The sequence below is a fragment of the Pleurodeles waltl genome, chromosome 2_1 (assembly GCF_031143425.1).
Source record: "Pleurodeles waltl isolate 20211129_DDA chromosome 2_1, aPleWal1.hap1.20221129, whole genome shotgun sequence".
Lineage (NCBI taxonomy): Eukaryota > Metazoa > Chordata > Amphibia > Caudata > Salamandridae > Pleurodeles > Pleurodeles waltl.
In genome coordinates this window covers 568,467,810-568,490,461 of record NC_090438.1, presented here as the reverse complement: position 1 = coordinate 568,490,461, position 22,652 = coordinate 568,467,810, and the positions used below count along the sequence as shown (strand labels likewise).

The window sequence follows — 22,652 nt, the reverse complement described above, 5'->3', positions numbered from 1 at the left end:
AACCTGTCCCCTGGACAAGTAGATATTTTAATAAATTCCACACCCCTGAGGAGGACACGAAGACTCGATGGTGTCCAGAAGCTCCGAACATCTTGACGTGGAGGAGGAAGAGATCATGCAGACAGCAGTCTCTGTCCGAGGTACCGACTCAGACCAGGAATCTGAGGAAGACAGACTGGTCACGGCAGGACAACATGTGAGTACGCCTGCTCCTGTACCATCACAAAGACCGAAACATAAGGCCTTGGGTGAGCCACTGCCTGAAGGCCCGAAAAAAGACATCCGGTGACGAAACTGCCAGTTTGGCACTGAAAAAGGCCACTCCTCCAAAACCATCGGAGTCGATAAAAACCTCTGTGTCTGACTCAAGCAAATACCATTTTTTGGAGTTAAAAATTCGGAAATTTCTTTCGGAGCAGAGAACATCCACTACACCATCTTTTTCGATACCAAAAAAGTCGGCTTCGGAGCAGAAAAGAGCAGGATACACAGAGGAACATGGACTTTCAAAGAGACTAAAAGAAAGCCACAAAACCTCTGAAGAGGACACTCAAGTACAGCCAATACTTGAAGTAATGGTCTAAAGGCAAGCCAGGATTCATATCCACAAAGAAACCGGCAGAATCCTAACAGCACCTCATCTAAAACCTAAGAGAAAGCTAGCCTTTCAGGAGGAATTGGACACTATGCAGCCTCCAGGTAAAGTGTCAAAGCCGAAGGAGAAACCACCACCTCCTCCATTTTCTCCTCCTCACTCTCCACACCTGCATACCTCCACTCCTCCCAGTCCTACACCAGTGCAGTCACCATCACACTCTTTTGACTCACAACAGGGCAATGTGGATCCATGGGATCTTTATGATCCAGATCCCATTCCTAGCAATGACCCGGACTACTATCCATCTAAGCCTTCACCACCTGAGGATAGCACTGTGTACAATCAGGTTTTAGCTAGGGCTGAAGCATACCATGGGGTCACCATGCACACTGAACCGTTGGAAGAGGATTTTTTGTTTAATACACTCTCCTCCACACTTTCTAAATATCAGTGCCTCCCCATGCTCCCAGGCATGCTAAAACACGCCGATCAAATATTTAATGAGCCAGTTAAGACACTGATAGTTACGCCCAGGATAGAGAAAAAGTACAAACCACCTCCCTCTGATCCTGATTACATAACTCAACAAGTTCCTCCAGACTCTGTAGTAGTCAACGCTGCCAGAAAAAGGGCAAACTCCCAGTCATCAGGTGATGCACCCCCACTAGACAAAGAAAGCAGAAAGTTTGATGCTGTAGGGAAGAGAGTTGCATCCCAAGCAGTGAATCAGTGGAGGATAGCTAACTCACAATCACTGTTAGCTAGATAGGACAGGGCCCATTGGGATGAGATGCAAGACATAATTCAGCATCTCCCCAAGGAACATCAGAAGAGGGCACAGCAAATAGTGGAGGAAGGGCAAGTCATCACCAATAATCAGATTAGATCTGCCCTAAACGCAGCAGACACCGCTGCGAGAAGTGTCAACACTGCAGTAACAATAAGGAGGCATGCATGGTTCAGGTCCTCTGGCTTTAAAGCCGAAATACAGCAAGCGGTGTTACATATGCCGTTCAATAAGAAACAACTTTTTGGCCCAGAAGTTGATACAGCCATTGAGAAATTGCGCAAAGGTTCTTATACCGCAAAGGCAATGGGTGCACTATACACCACACCATACCATACAGGGGATCCTTTCAGAAAACTCAGTTTAGAGGTGGATTTAGAACACAAACAGCAGAGGCATCCACATCGCAGGCAAAAACAACCTACCAACCACAATACCAACAAGGTGGTTTTAGGGGCACATATAGGGAGCAGTATCCCAGAAATAGAGGGAAATTTCAAACCTCTAAGCAAACTCCACAGCACCCTAAGCAGTGACTTGCTTCATCCCCTTCCACTCTACATCTCTCCTGTGGGGGGGAAGACTACAGCAGTTCCACACAAATTGGCATAACATTACCACAGACAATTGGGTACTATCAATTACCTGCAATGGTTATTGCCTAGAATTGATACAAACTCCCCCAATCATTCCACCAAAGTCACACAAACTATCTACAGAACCCATCAATCTGTTACAGGAAGAAGTCAAATCTCTATTATTCAAACAAGCAATAGAACCCGTGCCACAATCTCAAATAGGGACAGGTGTTTATTCACTATATTTCCTGATTCCCAAAAAAGATGGCACCCTCAGACCAATATTAGATCTCGGGACCCTCAATCTTTACATCCTGTCAGAACATTTTCACATGGAAACTCTTCAAGATGTTATCCCACTACTTAAAAAACACGATTTCATGGCAATATTAGACCTCAAGGATGCGTATTTTCATATACCCGTCCATCCTATGCACCGAAAATATCTCCGGTTTGTCATTCAAGGAAAACACTATCAGTTAAAGTGTTACCCTTCGGAATAACAACAGCTCCAAGGGTATTCACAAAGTGCCTAGCGGTAGTCGCAGCCTACCTAAGAAGACAACATATACATGTCTTTCCATATCTAGACGGTTGTCTAATAAAATCAAACAGTCATACGCAGTGTCAAAACCATACACATTACGTAATACAAACCCTGCACTCGCTAGGGTTCTCAATAAATTACCAAGAGTCGCATCTACAACCTGCACAAATACAACAGTATCTGGGTGCAATACTAAATACTCAAAAAGCGCTAGCATGTCCAAATACGCAAAGAATACAAGCATTCCAAAACATAATCACACAGATACAGGCAAATCAACAGTACACTGTCAGACCTGTCATGAAGATTTTAGGGATGATGGTATCATGTATTGCGATTGTTCCACACGCAAGACTAAACATGCAGCCCTTACAACAGTGCCTTGCACAACAGTGGTCACAGGCACATGGTCAACTTCAAGATCCAGTGTTGATAGACCACCAAACACTCATGTCCCTTCAGTGGTGGAATTCCACAAATCTAAGCAAAGGGCGGCCATTTCAAGACCCTGTGCCCCAGACCATAATTACAACAGATGTGTTAATGATTGGTTGGGGAGCTCACCTCAACAATCACAACATTCAAGGACAATGGAATGCCAAGCACAAACAGCTACACATAAATCACTTAGAATTGTTAGCTGTCTTCCTAGCACTCAAAGCTTTTCAGCCACTTCTCACACAGAAGAATGTCCTTATCAAAACAGACAACATGACAACCATGTATTACCTAAACAAACAAGGAGGTACACATCCGTCCCAACTCTCCCTTCTAGCCCAGAAAATTTGGAAATGGGCAATCCACAATCAAATTCACCTGGTAGCACAATACATTCTGGGGATACACAACCAATTGGCAGATGTTCTCAGCAGAAATCCTCAACAAACACACGAGTGGGAGATTCACCCTCAAATACTTCAAAAATACTTTCAACAATGGGGAACACCAAACATAGATCTGTTCGCCACAAGCGAAAAGGCAAAATGGCAAAACTTTTCATCCAGACACCCACATCCCCTATCCAGGGGCAATGCTCTATGGATCAATTGGCCAGGTATATTTGCTTACGCTTTTCCCCATCTCCCACTCATTCCGTTTGTAGTCAATGAATTACGTCAAAACACACTCAATATGATACTCATTGCACCAATGTGGGCCTGTCAACCGTGGTGCACAAAATTGTTAGATCTGTCAGTAGTACCACACTACAAACTCCCAAACAGACCAGACCGGTTGACACAAAACAAAGGGCAAATCAGGCACCCAAATCCCAAGACACTCAATCTGGCGATTTGGCTCCTGAGGTCATAGAGTTTAGATATTTACAACTACCATCAGAATGTATGGAAGTTATTAAGCAAGCAAGTAAACCCACTACTAAACAGTGCTTTGCTAACAAATGGAAAAGATTTGTATATTACTGTCAATCTAAACAGATTGTCCCTCTTACAGCATCAATACAGGATATTGTACGCTATTTACTTCATTTACAAAAATCAAATTCGGCATTCTCTTCCATAAAAATACATCTTACTGCAATTTCAGCATATGTACAAAATATACAGCACAGCTCCTTATTTAGAGTTCCTGTTATTAAAGCTTTCATGGAAGGCTTGAAACGCATCATTCCACCCAGAACACCTCCAGTTCCCCCTTGGAATTTAAACATAGTGTTTACGGGACTTATGGGACCACCATTTGAACCCATGCACTCATGTCAACTGCAATTCTTAACATGGAAGGTTGTCTTCCTAGTCGCAATTACGTCTTTGCGAAGAGTCAGCAAAATTCAAGCCTTCACTATTGAAGAACCGTTCATACAAGTACACAAACTTAAAGTTGTACTAAGAACAAATCCCAAATTTTTGCCAAAAGTAGTCTCGCCTTTTCATATGAATCAAACAATGGAACTTCCAGTCTTCTTCTCACAGCCAGATTCTGTGGCAGAAAGAGCTCTACATACATTAGACATTAAAAGAGCACTAATGTACTATGTAGACAGAACAAAATCATTCAGAAAAACGAAACAACTGTTTGTAGCTTTTCAAAAACCTGATACAGGTAACCCTATTTCAAAACCAGGATTAGCAAGATGGATTGTAAGATGCATCCAAACATGCTACATTAAAGCTAAAAGACAACTCTTAGTTACTCCTAAAGCACATTCTACAAGGGAAAAAAGTGCTACAATGGCTTTTTTTAGGAAATATACCAATGGCTGAAATATGTAAAGCAGCTACTTGGTCAACACCACATACATTCACTAAACACTACTGTGTAGACGTTTTAGCAACACAAGCCACAGTAGGTCAAGCTATACTCAGAACATTATTTCAAACAACTTCAACTCCTACAGGCTAACCACCGCTTTTACGGGAGGACAAACTGCTTTGTAGTCTATGCACAGCATGTGTATCTGCAGCTACACATGCCACCGAACAGAAAATGTCACTTACCCAGTGTACATCTGTTCGTGGCATGTTCCGCTGCAGATTCACATGCACCCTCCCACCTCCCCGGGAGCCTGTAGTCGTTTAAGTTAAAAACATTTGTACATATATATGTGTGTGTGTGTGTGTATGTATATGTACATGTATGTATATATATATATGTATATGTGTGTGTGTGTGTGTGTATGTGTATATATATATATATATATATATATATATATATATATATATATATATATATATATATATATAAATATATATATACATACATACATTTGCATTAGCATGGACATCTCTTTTCTTTTCACCTATATACTCTATCACTCCTACCTTACCGTCTGCGGGAAAACAATCTAACATGGAATTGATGCCCATGCACAATGGAACCGAAGAGGAGGAGTCACTCGATCCGTGACTCGAAAACACTTCCTTGAAGAAAAACAACTTGTAACACTCCGAGCCCAACACTAGATGGCAGAAGTATAATGCACAGCATGTGAATCTGCAGCGGAACATGCACGAACAGATGTACACTGGGTAAGTGACATTTTCCATATATATATATATATATATATATATATATATATACACAAACACACACACTAAATGATAAAAAGTTAAAATGCATCACCATGAGGGGTAAATCTGTCATCCTAGCCAGCACCACGAACCCTCTGAGAGCCAAGGCAAGAGGCCACACATGGAATCAAAAGTCTCATGGACAGTGCTTCCGCTCCACAGGTGAGTTCCTGTTGTAGCGCTAGGTCCCTCTGTCTCTTATACCTTAAACGAGCTAGGAGAGCAATCTAGAGCACCTTCCCCGCTGTGACAAAATCAGACGCTGGCTGTACTTGGTCTGTGTCGAAAACACGCAAACGAACAGGTCGGGCACCAATGCGCATTCCGGAGACCGAGCTGTTACTTTCTCTGATGAAAACATTCCCAGTCTGGTACCCTCTTATTGTGTCTGAATCCCCCATAATATGTTCTAACATGGTATGACCCTGTTCTGGTGAGAAGGGCAAAAACATGTTCTGTTTGAAAAACAGGCTCTGTGGAAAAACTCTGCGCTGCCGTGGCGGCATCTGAAACGTGCACAAAATGGAGTCAATGGTTAAGATGGAGTTGGTGGTTAAATACACATAGCATTACAGGAGTGAATCACATAAGTTCACCAAGATGTGGAATCCAGTGCTGACATTTCTAAATGAAGACCATTGGGAAGTCACATGCTCTAATAGGCTCTGGGACCTCTAGACACACAGAGCCACCTCCAACTTTGAGATGATACAGGGTTCTCCCAGGATGGGAAGAACACAGGCTTATACTCTCTAATCAGTAGGACTCTGACCCCAGTAGGAGAGGCCAAGGGAGAGGTGGAGGAGATGGCTGCTAGGAGGAAAGTATTAAGTTGCTGTGCTACTTTTGTAGTATGGGGACACAACCACAAGTGGCCATTATGTTCATTTTTATATATTCATGCTTAAAACAACAATAAAAATGATTGAAACTAAAGACAGGTCTAAACACATTGTCATTTTGTCAAAAAGTAGCTGCAAATGTCCTGTCTGCTCCAATTAGAATGTTTTACACCCTATACATTCTAAATAGAATGGCCGGGACATCCGCTAAACTACAAATAAGGCCTATAGTTATGAGCACACAGACCAAGTGCATTCAAAGTCGTGTGGCCACGATCTATCAGCCCTGCACTGACCGTAATTGGCTTCAGTGGGAGAAACCTCAATAGAATAGTATGCAGGAGAAGTAAACAAGGTGGGCATTAGGGTGTTTGGGGGAGTCAATCACAGATCAAGGAGTGAGTTTAGCAATGAAGCCACTTCCATTGGCAACAGGCACCAGAATTAGATCGGCAGCCATCCAGCCATTGTTTCACATCCTAGCTGCCCAGTGTTTTTTTTATTTTTATTTTTTATCAGAAGGTTGTAGATGGTGGGTACCAGAGTTCATTTCTGGGGACACGTAGTTAGGTTTTGTCATCAGAGTTTGAAACAAACTGAAGAAGGAAGAAAATAAATAAAGGTGAGTGAAGGAAACAGTAAGAAAACAGGTACAGCTGGAAAAAGGGAGATTAGTGTAGGTTGATGGAAGAAAGAGTTATTAGGTGGAATCAAAATTATGCAACCTTGGTATTCCATCACCACTGCGTTTAATAATGCTGATGATGAGCTCTTAAGAAAAATGTTGGGTTCTTGGATTTCATAACAAAAAAAAAAAGAAAAGAAGCACTGCTTGGTCCCCACACCACGAACTGTGAATGGCAGACGCTGGCTCTGCAGCTGCCTCTTTCACTCTCTGTGGCTGTCTGCACAGTTTCCAAATTGATTGAACGAGTCGTAGGCAATGTAATTAAAATGATGACGGAGGTTAAAAAGGGAAGGAATGAAGACCTTTTTTTCTCTGTATGATTGAAACCCACAATATCTACACTTTGACAACATAGAACATGTTCTCTTGAACCAGTGCTGGAAATCAAAAAGGTGTATTCTGGGAAACTTGCATTGTCTTAGGTAGACGTTGGAGTTATGTTGTTCAGCACTGAGGAATCTTAGTGTGTTTACGATTATAGGTAGCCTCACTATTTCATGATTATAGGTTTGGACCTATAGTTGATGGGCAGCATTTGTCAATATTATTCCCTCTTGATTTTGTTGACTGTTGGAGAACATTATTGTGTTTTTGGGATCATAAAGTTGCTTGTTGTTTTGACCATGGTCTGAGTGTCTTTTGCCTCCCAGTCTGTGTCTGTGCATTAATGTCCCTTTGTCCTCTTGTCCCAGTATTAGTGACAATTTGACCTTCCACATGTCCCAGCATCAGTGTCCTAATTTCAGAGTCAGTTACAGTGTTGGTGTCCACATATCAGTCTGTCAGTATCCACTCTCCAAGTATGTAGTTTCGCCAGATTATTCCTTTAAAAGTTCTAGTGCCAGTAGACCCATCCCACGTCATGTATTGTATAAGTGTCACCATTCCTTTGTCACTGTCTCCTAGACTTTGTCAGCATCTCATGGTATTTTTGTCGGTGTCCCAGTAGCAGTGATGGATTGTATGATCTGGTGTCTGTATCAATAATCATGTTCTCTTGTGTCTGTGTGCCCATATCAGTGAGGTGGTGTCTTGGTGTCAGTATCAGTGTTTCAGTGTTCCCATCAGAATGTATTTGCAAGTCTTTGTACACCTCTGACATTTTGGTCTCTGTTGATGTTGATGCTCTAGTGCCTGCGATCCAGTAGCAGTGTATCCTTATTGGTACCCCTGTGGTGTGTCACTTCCGTGTTTTATTGTTCGCATCAGTGTGTCATAGCATCCCTATGTCAGTGTGCTAGTGCCTTTGTCTTAGCATTAGTGTATGAGGACTTGGCAGTGTACTTATGTCTATGTTTGTGCATACGAGTCGTTTGTAACCTGCTATCTGTGTTTCCAGTATGAAAGCAAATATTCCTAATTCTTCATCTCCATGTGTTTCATTGTCAGTGTACCATTGCCAGAGTCTCTGTGTCAGTTTTCCTGTGTCATTGCCTATGTGCCAATATTAGCATCCCAATGCCAACACCCTAATGCTAGTTTTTGTGTCAGTGTTTGTTTACCCAGGGACTGCTGCAGTAACCCTCTGCAAGGTTTTCATACCAGGTGTCCATGATAAGGTCCTAGTTTTGGTATCAATGTCTGTTTCTCTATGTTAGTGTGTCTGTTAGTGTCTGTGTCACTGTCCCAGTGCCCGTGTCCCCATGTCAGTAACCACGGGTCAGTACACCATTACTTTGGGGCTACAGCCAGTGTCCTCTTAGTGTTCATCTGTGGTGTTACTGTTCTGGTATTACGTTCAGGCGTCTTAATGTCAGTCCCCCAGCACCAATCCTCATTGCCATTGTCTTGACATCAGTGCTTGCAGTCTGTTTGTGGTCCAGTGCCAGTGTTCCCAAGTTGTTCCAAGTCAATATCACCATGTCACTGTTGGTGCTCTTGGGTCAATTTACAAAGATCGATATCCCAGTGTTTGTGCCAGTGCCTTGGAGTCTTTGTTACCATGTGATTGCCAGTGCACCTGTCTGTATCTTAGTGACAGTATTTGTTTATGACCCTTAATAACCTTGCTGTGTTACTATCCATAAGTCAACATCCCTGTGTCAGTGTTCATGCCCCATGTCAGTGTTATAATATGCTCGTCACAGTGGCAGTGTCTCAGTGATAAAATAATGGATATCTTTTCTAATCCAACCAGTTGCCAGTGACTTTGAGCCCACGCAGGAACTAACAGATACCCTGTCACAACATTGTTCAGACTGAATTAAGGAAATTTGTGATGACCTAAATAAAAGCGCTATTAATATATTTAACTATTCGTCCTGCCAGGCAAGGCACAGCATACTCCGATGATCTCAAACAATTTCTACTGATTCAGAAGAAGGGTCTCTGCCCCTTATAAATTCAAGCAGGCCACCTCACCTGGTTCCCCAGTCAATAGCTTTCCTAAAAAAAAAAGTTAAAACCGTTGCACTGATGGTCGGCCAAAGAAAAAGTGACTGTTAATGAAGGCATTCTACCTTTTATTTATAAAAGCTATATTAAAACCTAGCTTAAAAATTCAAATCTGAGCCCTTCTGACTCTGCTAGCAGGGTATGTGAACTACAGAGGGCAGCTAACATCTGGAGTTGGCGGCATTGGAGCCCTTGAAGCAAGTGTGACTACAGGGTGACGCTCCCACTGCTACCCCAGTTTTGTAGAATTTTGTATGAAACTCTGGATTAATCGAGGTGTTACCGGGGAGAAGGGCAGTTATGGCTAGAACTACCAGATGTACCTCAATACAGTAGGTAGAGATAAAAAAAGGTAGACTTACAAGGTAGGGGATTGAATATCCTGATGACGGCCGTTGATCTTGAGGGGCAAATAGAAGCCCGAAACATGTTGATACAAGTAGAGAGTGGGACAGGGAGATAATTATCCAAACTTCACCACCATATATAACTGTTTTTAGCCCTGCCAAGTGGGGCCCTGTATATAAAGTAGAGGTGGGTCCCCCCATCCCCCCACACAATTTTAACATTGGCTGCAGTAGTGGATCCCTTCAAAAAACAAGGCACCAACCCTTGTGAACACACACTTCGTTACCACTGAGTGTTGGTCTTCACCGGGGAGTTGTAGCACACCCTATGATGAAACATGCCACTGTTTTCTACATGAATGACAATTGAATAATCCTCAGTCTGAAACATGACCCCTTTAACCTCAGCTACCGGTATCCAGGCTAAATTAATCTCTCTTGCTTCCTGGATTCACCACAATTTCCTCAATCTTAACCGATCCAAGACTGAGATTTGCCTGTCCCATGACAACACCAATCTTTGGGAATCCTCTCTTTGGCAAGCAAATCTAAGCAATTGCCCAAATGAGGCATCTTTAGTCCAGAACTTGGTGGCCATCATTAGCTCCAAAATAAACTTGGAGAAGCTAATAATAACTTCTACAGTCTGTATTAATTTCATATTTATATAATGTGACACCTTATGCCCTTTCTTACCTTTCCACATATGTTTGACTCCATTCAAAACTGTGGCAATGCCTATTTACCCTTGTCCCTGTCTCCTTGCTAGGGTCCTCATGTCAATGCCCTTTAGTCACTGTGCCCATGTGAATGCCTCTTGTCAGTGTTGGTGCGCCTTCAGCAATGTGCCAGTGACCAAGTTCTAGTGCCCATTTGTCGGTGACTCTGTATCATTGTTGGTACCCTGTGTAAGTGTCCTAATGGCGGTGTGAGTGACTTGTCACTAGCTTTAGTGCCCTACATGTCACAGTTTGCTTATAAATTACTTATACAATCATAAGTCCACTTTGCTGCACTTAGGGGATAGGAGGGCCCTGTGGACAGAGAATGAAGGTGGATGAGAGATTTTGACCGGTATTACAAATATGGTGTACTGACCTGGTCTGGGTCATGGTTCGCCTTTCACTGGGTCCACCGGGTGCAGACAAGGTCAGCACACCCTATCACCAAGAATCTGGTGGACTGACCACCGCAGTGAACTTGTACATACTCAAGGGATAGTGCATTAGTGAAAGGCAGAACAGCTGTTTGAAGTTGCTGGCTTGACTTTCACACTGCTGGTGGGAGCCTAGCTTGCTTTTGAAAGAGGAGCAGAGATGTTGCTGCAGACGGTTGCAGCGAGTAACTGCACCCGCCTGCAGAGAATGCCTGAGGGAGCATGCTGCTGGTGAAGCGGTGTGTAGGACACCCTTCTTAACCTTGTAAGGGGTACCTTTAAGGGGGGATGCTCTAATTATGCACCACCTCAAATGTGGCACCCAGGAAATCTATTTGCCTCTTCTCTCCATCTGAAATAAGACATGGACCCCGAGGCAAAGTGATCTTCTGCCTGCATTGGCAATAGCACATTAGTGAAATGCAGACCAGCTGCATGAAATCAGTGGTCCATCTTTAACTGTGCAGGATGCAACTGGCCTGGGTTTTAAAAAGGGACCAAAATCCTCATATATATATAGAGAGAGAGAGTGAGTGAGAGAGACACTTGTATGTTGGGGATTATTCACCTAAATGTAACTGTCAAAAATAATTTCAATTAATTGGAAGTTAATAGTAATAGTGGCAAGACAAAATCTATCCAGACGCTGGAGGTGGCCTCTGTAGATTTGGAAGAAGAAAGGGACTGGTCCATTTTAGCAGCAAAGTGTGTATAATAGAAGTGAGGAAATGTGTGGTCCCAGTGGAAAACTTACCACAGGATTATGTGACCAGCATAAATATAAAAAAGAACAGGGTGCTTGTAAAGTGTATAAGTGAACTGAGACCCATCAGGTAATTCAAACCTGTTTGTTCCAGTTTTGCCGTGCTAAGATATTTATTGGAGAGTGAGAGAGTAATGATTGTGACTGTGATACCCTGGCTTCCTTATTATTTTAAAAACACTGTGTGTGTGTGTGTGTGTGTGTGTGTGTGTGTGTGTATAAATGGTGACTTGGAACCCCCCCATTTCACTTTCACTAATGACCGAGCTGACAAAAATCTCTGGAATGCACTTCTCAGTTCAAAGAAGACATTTATTCTTATTTCACCACGAGATTCCTAAAAGGAGATTAGCATGTTGAAAGCACACGTTTAAAAATAGTCAAAACAATGAAAGGAAAACATACCAAAATGATTCTCCACTGCAATGTACACAGCAAATATATGTATTTATATTATGCTATAATGCAAAGCAAATAATGAAGTCAAAATTCAGCACCGTAGGGCTTGCCAAGCTCTTCATCTCTCTCATGCCGGTAAGATGATGACCCCGTTTGACTGCGAAAGAGATCTCCACTCTCACAGGACAGCTATCTGGCATTCGACATCAAGAATCCTGATTGAGGCCACTCACTCTCTCACTGGGTCTTTCTATATCTAAAAAAAACAAAAGGAGCTTTCTGGAAAAAACCCTTCATTTTGTAATTCAAACATGCTGGCTAGTTTAGGTAAGCTTTTCAAAATAACATGCTGGAGTTTTGGCCACAATCCCAAGGTGTAAAACCAAAACAAGGTCGTTCCCTGCCATCTGAGTACATCCTTATCAACCAAAGCCCTTGGTGGGAAAAAGCATGAAAACAAGCACAGTAAAAACGTGGAAAAGTACGCTCAGCCTTTAACATGGCAGTGTCTAATGCTACGATAAAGTCAATAGGCAGCTAAACTGAATACAAAATGTAATCTGGACCTGGGGAACACTAGACAGCTAATCCAGGTGCAAAGTGGTGCAACGCAAAGTAAGTGGTCAAAAACACATATTTCACTACACCCTGCCCCCCAAAAAAAGAGGAAAACAAATTAACAAAAAAGGAATTTTGGGAGAAGTTACTATACTCCCACAAGCCCCCACCCCCACGCGCACACATACCCCACCCCCACTCACTTCCCTGGAAAGAATAAGACAAAAAAGTTTAAAATACTTTTGGTTTTCACATTTTTGAAAAATATTATGCAAATGACAATCATTGTAAAACACTTTGGAGTTAAAGCTAAATAACAATAAATTAACACTTTTGTTTAAAAATATAGCAGCTTTTGCATGAAATTTAAAATAAACAGATAGGTAAATACATTTAAAAAATACTTGATGATCTTCAATGAAGTGAAGTAAAAGCATTCCAGATGTAAAGACTGGTGTAATTACCACAAGGTAATGACTCCTGATGTAATGGTATACAAGGTAACAATTGCCAGTTCTGCAGATGAGACACTCTACAATGTTATAATACTTTAAAATCATATACTGTTATTTTTGTAGGATCTGAACCGTTAACCTTCCACACTCCGCTATAGCAATAGACTTCATCCAATGGTGGAACCTATATGACCTTGAAAGCTGATGACCTGTTCTGTCTTTGTGCCCATTTCGTCATTAAGCATGATGTATCAATACCTGTAACAAGCAAATCCTGAAAAAGTGATTTGAAGGTTTTTTTTTTTTTTTTAAATTAGTAAGGCTTTGAAGCTTATTTTCAACTTTATTTGCATTTAAATGTATTTTATTGGCCCCTGACAGTAAAGGGTCCTTTAGTTTTTGTTTGCATTTGCAATATTTTCTGTCTTTGGAACATTGCTTCAGATTTGCATTGCATCTAAAAGACATTTGCCTAACATATGAAGCTCCTGCAAGAGTTAGGATTGCAGCATTGTGAGAGTTGAGATTTCTACAGTGACAGCACAAGGCAATGTACTTCACCTTTGGCTGATGCCATTGCGACTCCCCTAACTTAAGTAGTCTGTTGGAAGATGTTCTGATATTGATGGGTAGCGGATTCAGTCTCATTTCCCTTAGAGTCTGAAAAACAGTAAAGGGAATTGTTAGTGTGAAAACCTGGTATTCAAATTTGTGAATAACTTTATTCACAGCTTTCCTTGCATGGAGTTTTAAGGAGGGGGAGTGTTGGAGAAAGCATGTTGCATGTTTCTGTGCATGATTCACCTTCATCCAGTAGCTCAAAATTACTGTACTGTGTTCTTTGTCAGGAAGATTCAGAGCGAGCCAAGTATTCTCATCGAACCAGCCATCGTCCTTATATGGTTTGTTACTTTGCTAATTATACATTATTAAATTTGAATTGGTAAATCTTTTTTGTTGAATGTTTGTAGTTTGATTGACTTTGTTCTGATTTAATTTGTTAGGAAACTGGTCCATCTTCTCACAGTATCGGTGGTCACAGGGTTAGTATTGTATCTAGGTTCTTTGTTTGCTTATGATAATGTGTGTCATACATTTTTTTCAAAGTGCTTTGCGTTAACTACTACCACACATTGACTTTTATATAATCCCCTGTTTCCTGTGTTGAATTGGGACACCTCGTTTAGTCCCATAGTAGAGTTGGCCATCAGTGGATGAGTGGCTTCATAATCTGTTGCAAAACCCTTCCAACACTAGGCTCTCTTTGAAACCATGGGGAAGGCCACATTCTATTTATCAGTATGTGAGGAAAGTTAAGCAACATATGAATATTTGTAGCTCTCAATCTATAAAATGAATGACAAGCATGCATTCTTACTGCATGTATGTCAGAATATATCGATTACATAAGCAGTGTTCATCCAATTATTATATCGGAGGAAAAGTGTTACATTCTTAAAAGCCTTACAAATGTATGCATTCTTTTTAAAACACGTCTTAATATTTAACCAATTAGCATTTCAGTCGCTACTATGACTCCTTAAGTATTTTAGCTAAATTTCAGAGGAGTGTCAAGATCTAGTCCACACATAAGAGTAGTAGTCTTGGCCAGACATATTTAGTTTCATACACTGCAGACATATGTTGACGTAGATGGGATTCAATTACCTTGCTTAGCATTGTTCAACCTTCAGGATTGGCATTGTAGAACACGTTACTTACCTTCAGTAACACCTTATCTTGTTAGAGACCTATTGTAGTTGCACATTCATTACCTTAGATTTTCGTCTAGGCGTGGGTCTGGATAGGGAGATTTTTCTCAAGCAGTACTGCTGCGCACCTGCAGACTCTGCATCCGTCGTCGATGTCATACTTGCCGGATGTGACTTTGAGGGGCCTGTATAGGTGGCACTCTGATGTAATTTTCTTTTCACAGCTTTCTACGCCAGGAGTGCTAAGCCATAAAGAACACTGACCACTTGTGCATGAAATATTAGGGCCCTGAAAGGGAAGTGGTTGTCCCTAGAAATCAGTTCACAGAGTGGCGACAATGGGTGGGTCAGTAAGGAATCTGCAACTAGAATATGTTCATACCGGGTAAGGAGTTACCAAAGGTAAGTAACTTGTTCATCTGATAGACTTCTAGTTGCAGATTCCTTACCTTAGAATAGGTACCCAACCAATACCATCCCCAGAGGAGGGTCTGCGACCTAAGATCATACGAGGAAGTCCCACAGGACCGAACAGGCAAAGTACCCATCCATTTGGACCTGACTGTCAAGGCAGTATTGTTTGGTGAACATGTGCAAGGATGCCCACGTTGTTGCCTGACAGATGTCCTGGATTGGAACTCTGCATGCTAACGCAGTGATTGCAGCTGTCGCACTGGTGGAGGTGCACACAAACTGTCCGGGGTTTGCCTTTAGCCAATGCATAGCAAATTTTAATGCAAAGAATGACCCATTCAGAGATGGTTCTCTTCTGCACTGACCAACCCAAGCATCCCCATACCCATCCAATAGAACATCCACCCGCAACTCTTTGGTACAATCAAGGTAGAACTCCAGTGCTCTTTTTGGGTCCAATCGGTTTAGTCTCTTCTCTTCCTTAAAGGGATGTGAGGGTGTGCAAAAAGTATGCAAGATGATGGATTGGCCTACTTGAAAGAGCGTGACCACTTTTGGCAAAAGAAAACCCTGGTGTGAAGCACCACTTTGTCAGGATAGTTGGAAAAGTAGGGTGACTTAGATGTCAATGCCTGTAGCTCACTCGCCATGTGAGCAGATGTAATGGCTGCAAGGAAAGCTGTTTTTAATGTTGCACGCCTGAGAAGACAGTTGTGACAATGGTGAAGAGGCTCAAAAAGAGCACACGTGAGAAAAGCCATAACCAAATTCAAATCCCATTGGGGCATAATGAATGGTGATGGAGGAAACATGTGGGTAAGGCCCTTAAGGAACCTATTACCAATAAGAGACTTAACGAGAGTTGGTCAGGTTAGCTCAGAAATGCAGAGATAGCAGACAAATAACCCTTGAGGGTGCCCAAAGCGGAGGCCTGCTGGGCCAGAGAAAGTATAAATAGGAGGAACTTGGGAAGTGGGACAGAGGTGGTAAGTTAACAGACTTGTCTGTGCACCGTACCACAAATTTATGCCAATGACGAGCTATACCGTTTTGCTGGAGGGACGCCTGGCTGCCAAGATAACAAGAAGGCGAAGTCCGGGCAGGTTTGGGTAGAGAGCCCTCCCCTGCTGCTGCGACAGAATATCCTCCTGAAGGGGCAGTCCGATCGACGGATTGTTGGCCATGCTCAATAGCTAAGGATACCAAACTCTTGTGCCCAGTCCGGAGCCACAAGTATTACTTGGGGCAGGTCATTCTTGATCTTCTTGAGATCTCTGAGCAGAAGTGGTATGGGCGGAAAGGCATACAGGAGGCAGGAGCTCCACTCAAGACGAAAAGCTGTACTGAATGAGTGCTGCCTTGAAAACTTCAACGTGAAAAACTGCTGGCGTTGCACATTCTCTGCACAGCTGAAAAAAATCTAACCAAGACTCTCCCCACTGCTGAAAGAGACCTTGCTCCACCTCCGGATGGAGACGCCATTTGTGATCAACCAGGCATTGTCGACTTAGTTTGTCTGCTCATGCATTCCCACCAGATGTTGAACCAACAGGGAAATGCCCTGATGTTCCTGCCATGTCCAGAGGGGCAGAACTTCAAGACAAAGGGTTCACAACCCCACTCCATCCTGCTTGCTGCAGTACCACATGACACCTGCACTACTTTCCCTTTGAGAGAGGGAAGGAATGCTTTCAATGCCAGTCTGAGCTCCTAAAGACTGATTTGGAGCCAGTACTCAGCCAGAGACCAGACACCTCTGATGCCTGCCTCTCCCATGTGGCCACTGCATCCCAGGAGTGACGCATCTGACACTACTGTCAGATCTAGTTGGGGTGGAGAGAGGGATCTGCCTCTGACCCAGTCACAGTTCAGGAGCCACCACTGCAGATCTTGCACAGTTCCCTCTGAGATCTGGACCATGTCGGACAGATTGTCCTGATGCTGCTCCCACTGGAACTTCAGGTCCCACTGCAGAGCCTGCATATGCCATTTGGCATGTGTCACCAGCAGAATGTAGGAGGCCTTGAGGCCTAGCAGCCTCAGAGTCATTCTCACAAATCCAGGCTAGAGGCTGAAAATCAGTGTCATAGCCTGAATATCCTGGAATTGCCGCTCAGGAGGATCACCCCGAAACTGCATTGTGTCCAGAACAGCTCCATTGAAAGGAAGCGTCTGAGAGGGACTCAGGTGTGACTTTAAGTTTATAGTGAACCCAAGCGAATGCAGGAGGTTCGCCATAGTCTGGAGATGAGAGACAACAAACTGGGGCAAGCCCACCTTCAACAGCCAGTCATCAAGGTAGAGCAAGACTAAAACCCCAGACCTGCACATAGGAGCTGCAATCACTTCCATCACCTTGGTGAATACCCACAAGTAAAGTCTGTGGAAAGGCAGGATGGGAAGCTGGAAATAGGTGTCCTGCAAGTCCAACACTACCATGCAGTCTCCTGGGTTCAGGCCAGATAGGACCCGAGCCAGAGAGAGTATTTTGAAAGCGATTGATGGACCCAAAGGTCTGGGATAGCGCAGAGGCCCTTGTCCTTCCTGGACACCAGAAAGAAGCGGGAATAACAACCACAACCTACTTCTAGCACAGGGACCCTCTCTATTGCTCCCTTGGCCAGGAGAGCCATAACCTCCCTGTGGAGAAGTGACCGGTGATGCTCTATCATCCAATCGCAGGATGGTGGCATGGATAGAGGGGCAGTCTCAAAGGGGAGGGAGTATCCCCTTCAAACTCTTTGTAAAACTCACCTGTCTGATGTGATGGACTGCCAGCTAGGCAGGTAATGGCAAACTCTGCCTCCAACTGGTCCCTGGTGGGAAAGCAGCAGACTTGGAAAGTTTGGAGACTGCTGCAGATGGGGTGGGGTGGACTGGCTAGACCGCTGGCTCCCTGGTCTACGAGGATGTTGGATCCCACAGCTCTGACCAAGCAGAGGCTGAGTAACGAGCAGGGTGGTGGCTAGAGGGGAACACATGTGGTTGGACTCCCCTTATGTAGCCACAAAAGGGACGAAAACAATGAGTAAGGTGGGCGAGTGACAGCTGCAAGGCCCAAGACCTGGCTGTAGCCGAGGACTCATTAAAGAGCTTGAGCACCTAGTCTGGTTTGTCGATGAGGAGACGGGTGCCATTAAAGGGCATGTCCATAAGGGTGGATTGGACATCCCCTGAAAAGCCAGACATCGTCAACCAGACATGGCGCCTCAAAGCCCACTGTCGATGCAACATGCCTAGTGAGTTGGTCGTATCCAGCCCACATCATATTGTGAACTGAGCTGCATCTCTCCCACCAGCAACAGCTTGGGAGAGAATGGCTGGAGTTTCCTCCGGGACCGTCAGCATTGGAAGTATGCGTTGAGGTAGTATGACCGATGCCAGCTCGAATACAGGAACGGATCCATGGGTGTCCTCCAGAGCTGAGGCTGAAGAACCCAAGGGGGATCCCTACTGACCCAGTGGGGCCTTAGGGTGCTCCAGTGGAGTCAGATTGCCCAAATATGAGGCGCATTGCCTCATAAAACTCTTGGAGTTGGGCAGGGGTTGCTCTGGCTCCTGGAAACTCAGGGAGGCGTGGAGCTGACAGGCTCTGAGGACAGAGGCCTGGAATGGCGACTGTACGTTTCCTTCATCTTGTCAGCCAACAAACTGGGTGAAGTCAAAGAACGCATTTTATTTTTCTACTTTTTTTTGTGCCCCAACCTACCTGACGATTCTGAGAACTTGGAGTGGAACAATAATGAATCAAGTCTCCGTGACCGTAATCTGGACCTTCCTCTCGACCGAGATCAGGAGTGACATGGAGCTGAACGCCGGGCTGCAATGATATTTAGGGATGGCTCCCTCAATGCTTTTAGATTCATGGTCCGGCACTCAGAGCATGACTTCAGGTTGTGGTCGCGCTCCAGGCATCACAAGCTCCCGAGGTGCGGCTCTGTCACAGACATCGCCTGATGACAGGATCCGCAGGGCTTGAATGCGGTCTTACGTGATGACATCTTGACGCACCAGGAATGTAGACACTCAAAAATCTTCGATAAAAGGTTAAAAAAACAGTCAGAAAATGACTGAGCGGTACTACTTTGGATCTGTGCTGGTTGCCGCAGATGACAATGGACGCAGAACCGCCCAATGCTACCTGACGGCGCGCAGGGCTACTGCTCGAACAAAAATCTCTGGATCCAGGCTGACGCCATGGGGGAAATTCTAAGGTAAGGAATCTTCAACTAGAATTCGCTATCAGATAGCTGGTGTATAATGTGTTTGAAGCACAGATTTTGGCGTAGGCTATATCATGAAATATTTGTTCTCGAAGACCACATGGTGTCTTGTGCTAACGAAATTTGTGGTGTATGAAAGAGGAATGACTGTCTTGTTGGGCCATGTCACTGACGCTGTGTTACTTTGTGAGCAAGAGTACAGCAATTAAGTATAATTTTAACCACAGTATTACAAACATATAAATGTACATGCCTTTTACATTGGGTCGTAGGCTGCCATTCATGTGTGGACAGCAGGTTCCTTTTAATCTGTCAGGCTGAAGTCATGCTTGCATATCTGTGCACATGTAACACTCGCACATTAATCAATTGGAGATTGTTTACAAGTTGTTGCATTTGTTATGTCAGCCTTACCATAAGCATAACCTGTAATTCAGCATAGACCATAACATTTCTTCTTGTTAGGTCACTTCAAATTAAAGCTTTATACCAACATATATTACTTTAAGTGCTCCGCTGTGTACATATGTAGAATGCAAATTGCATATCTCATCTAAGTATGAAATAGGGGGCCACCAGAACATGAAGTAAGGAAATAGTACCACCTCGGCACCCGTCTGGGACAGGTGAGTGATTATTCTGTTTTTCAGAACGACTGCACACTAGCTGTTTTTTTCCCTACTATTCTGTGCTTCACAGTCTCATGGTCACTAAACCATCCTAGAGCTAGCCTCACAGTATATAGGTGTGTTTTACATGGTGTCGCAAGCAGTTTATCACTGAATCTACTACATAAATTGCAAGCTTATCAGCAAGTAATTTAGCCTAGAAAAGAAGTGAAGCAGTTTTAATTTCTCTTACTTGTCCGGCTATGAAGACTTCAAAAGTGACCAGTAGAAGTACTGAGATGCAAGCCGAACAGGTGGAGTGGCTTCTCTACCCACTCAGTCATGAGAAAATGTGAGGTATGGGTGTGGGATGGTACAGGGAATTTCACTGAAAATTAATTGAAAATTTTCCCTCAGACCTGACATGGCGAGTAATGACTTGGAATTCACTATTCATTCATTTCTATGTATACTCAACCAGTTGGCTGCCTATGTGCATGTTAAAATCAGTTATTGTGTTCTAATTCTTTTGACAAGGTGCTGTCTTGTCGTAAGGCATCTAGGAGATAAATTATCTAATCGCACTGTTACTGCTAGAGTTGTGTTGTACTATACTTTTTCAAGTTTGCTTTTCGTCGTCCCTAAATATTCTTGGCACTGAACTTTTAATGTGTGTGATTGTGAGAAAGCAACCGAGTCTCCACTGATAAAAATGAAAGCTGAGCGTTGTGGTAAATTACAGGAGGTTGTGATTTATAACTCTGTATTTTATTCCTAAGAGCTCATATTTGGATGTGAGTGGGGGACACCGAAGCAGAGACAGTACCTCCAGAAGGAGAGATCTTGCGGTGTGTACCAAAAATTCCAGCATGTTTTGTTTGGTGTTTGAAATAGGCCGCAAAAACAGTTTCTTTCCATCTTTGCAATACCATTTTATCCACAAAGTGTGTTTTCGAGTCATTCTGCTTTGGGCAATATTTTATGATATTAAGTCATTTTAAATTAATATTGGTTTCCAAATGCATTTTACATACCTTGAACTGTGTGATGGTGATACTAACTTCTCTAAGTTTAGTTTCACCAGTCACTCCATGCACGCTGAACTTGTTGTTAGGCTGTTTTTTTTTTTTGCTATATATGTTTTAGAAGCACCGTAACCTGGTTTCAAGCCAAGAATATGGGTGCCAGAGGATATTATATTTTTGTTATCTTTTTTTCTGGGCAGTTAATAAATGGTTTCGAGGTGGCAGTGGTGCCAGGAGAAAAGTCCGTGGGTGTCCTTGGGGGAGGCAGGGTGACAGTTGCTCCAGCATCCTGGGTTCAGAGCGTGGAGCGTCTGGTGTCATATTGATGAGTGGTGCGAGATCCAGGGTACATGGTGATGGGGGAAGAAACGTACGCTGGCCGAAAGGTAAATTCAGTTGCTCCTCACCGTGCAGTGGCCACCCTTAAGAAGGGGAGGGTGGGGGAATTGGTCAGCTGGGAGTCGGGCAGCAGGGAAAGCGCAGGAGCAAAAAGGAGTGAAAGGAGGCTGAAAGAGAGAAAAGGGGCAAAATACAGCAAAAAGAATGAAAGATAAAACCTGACAGACGCAGATGGCTACTAGGTCACCAGAGTTGAGGTGGAGGTGGGCCTCAAACACAGAGCCGGCAGGCTCTGTGAGGCGACAGCAGCAGTGGGCCACGCATTGGGGAGTGACGGATGCTGGCCAAAAGGTTAGCTCATTAGCAAAGAGAACAAATGTTAGATGGCCCCAGATGTTTTTTTTGTTGTTTTTTTTCTCCTTCAGCTTTTTCCACCTTTGTATGCTCTGTGGGGTCTGAAATGTAATCCAGATGATGGATGGTCTTCCCAGGATGCAAAGCAAGAGCGACCAGCCAAACAATGGCATTATCTCCAGCGTAGGCCATCAATGAATCTCACCCACTCCTTGCCTCTAATATCGCACTGAACTACTTCCAACCGAGCTGCTATATCTAGGGAAAGTGATCAATGAATCTCAGTCAAATCGGCAAAAATCTCCCCCACCATGCGGCTTCAAATGCAACCGTAGCACTATGTCCAGTGAAGATAAGTGACATTCACCAAGTCCCTGCATTAAACCTAAACAATCACAACTAGCGGCTAGAGACGCACCCGTGGCACTATATCTCTAGCGTAGGTCAACAGCTCGCATGCATTAAAGGCCGTTCAATTGATGTCAGTTAGCAGGTACAAGCAACACTGCATTGTGACAGGTGCTTCCTATAATAAACATAAAAAAGTCGAAGGCTGTCCCAGACGGTACACAAGTAACCTATGATGCATTTGATGATCTATCATATTCCACCCCATAGTCATTGATGGAGAGCATTTGGAGCGTTGGGATGCTAACGTCGCTAGTGCCGGGTGGTGCACTGCTGAGGAGCGAGGTGTGGAGCAGAGCAGAGCTCACACCCGGATACTGGGACATGCTGAAGTGAGAGCGTGGCGGGCCTCATTTCATTGACTTGGCCCAGCATCCCCCTTCCCTTCTCCCACCCCCCCCCTCCCCCAACACACCCCCAGGCATACC

General features: G+C 43.7%; 1 protein-coding gene across 11 annotated transcripts in view; it reads left to right on the top strand.

Annotated features, from left to right (window-relative positions):
* LRRFIP2 (LRR binding FLII interacting protein 2) overlaps positions 1 to 22,652 on the top strand; it is a 291,111-nt gene that overhangs the window by 76,758 nt on the left and 191,701 nt on the right. For 7 of the 11 annotated variants that reach the window (XM_069215054.1, XM_069215036.1, XM_069215027.1 and 4 more), the window contains exons 5-7: positions 13,990 to 14,043; positions 14,146 to 14,184; positions 20,878 to 20,946. The exons of the other annotated variants lie outside the window; for them this stretch is intronic. In XM_069215054.1, coding sequence (XP_069071155.1) covers positions 13,990 to 14,043; positions 14,146 to 14,184; positions 20,878 to 20,946 — 162 coding nt within the window. The remainder of the gene's footprint in view (positions 1 to 13,989; positions 14,044 to 14,145; positions 14,185 to 20,877; positions 20,947 to 22,652) is intronic. 11 annotated transcript variants of the gene reach the window in all.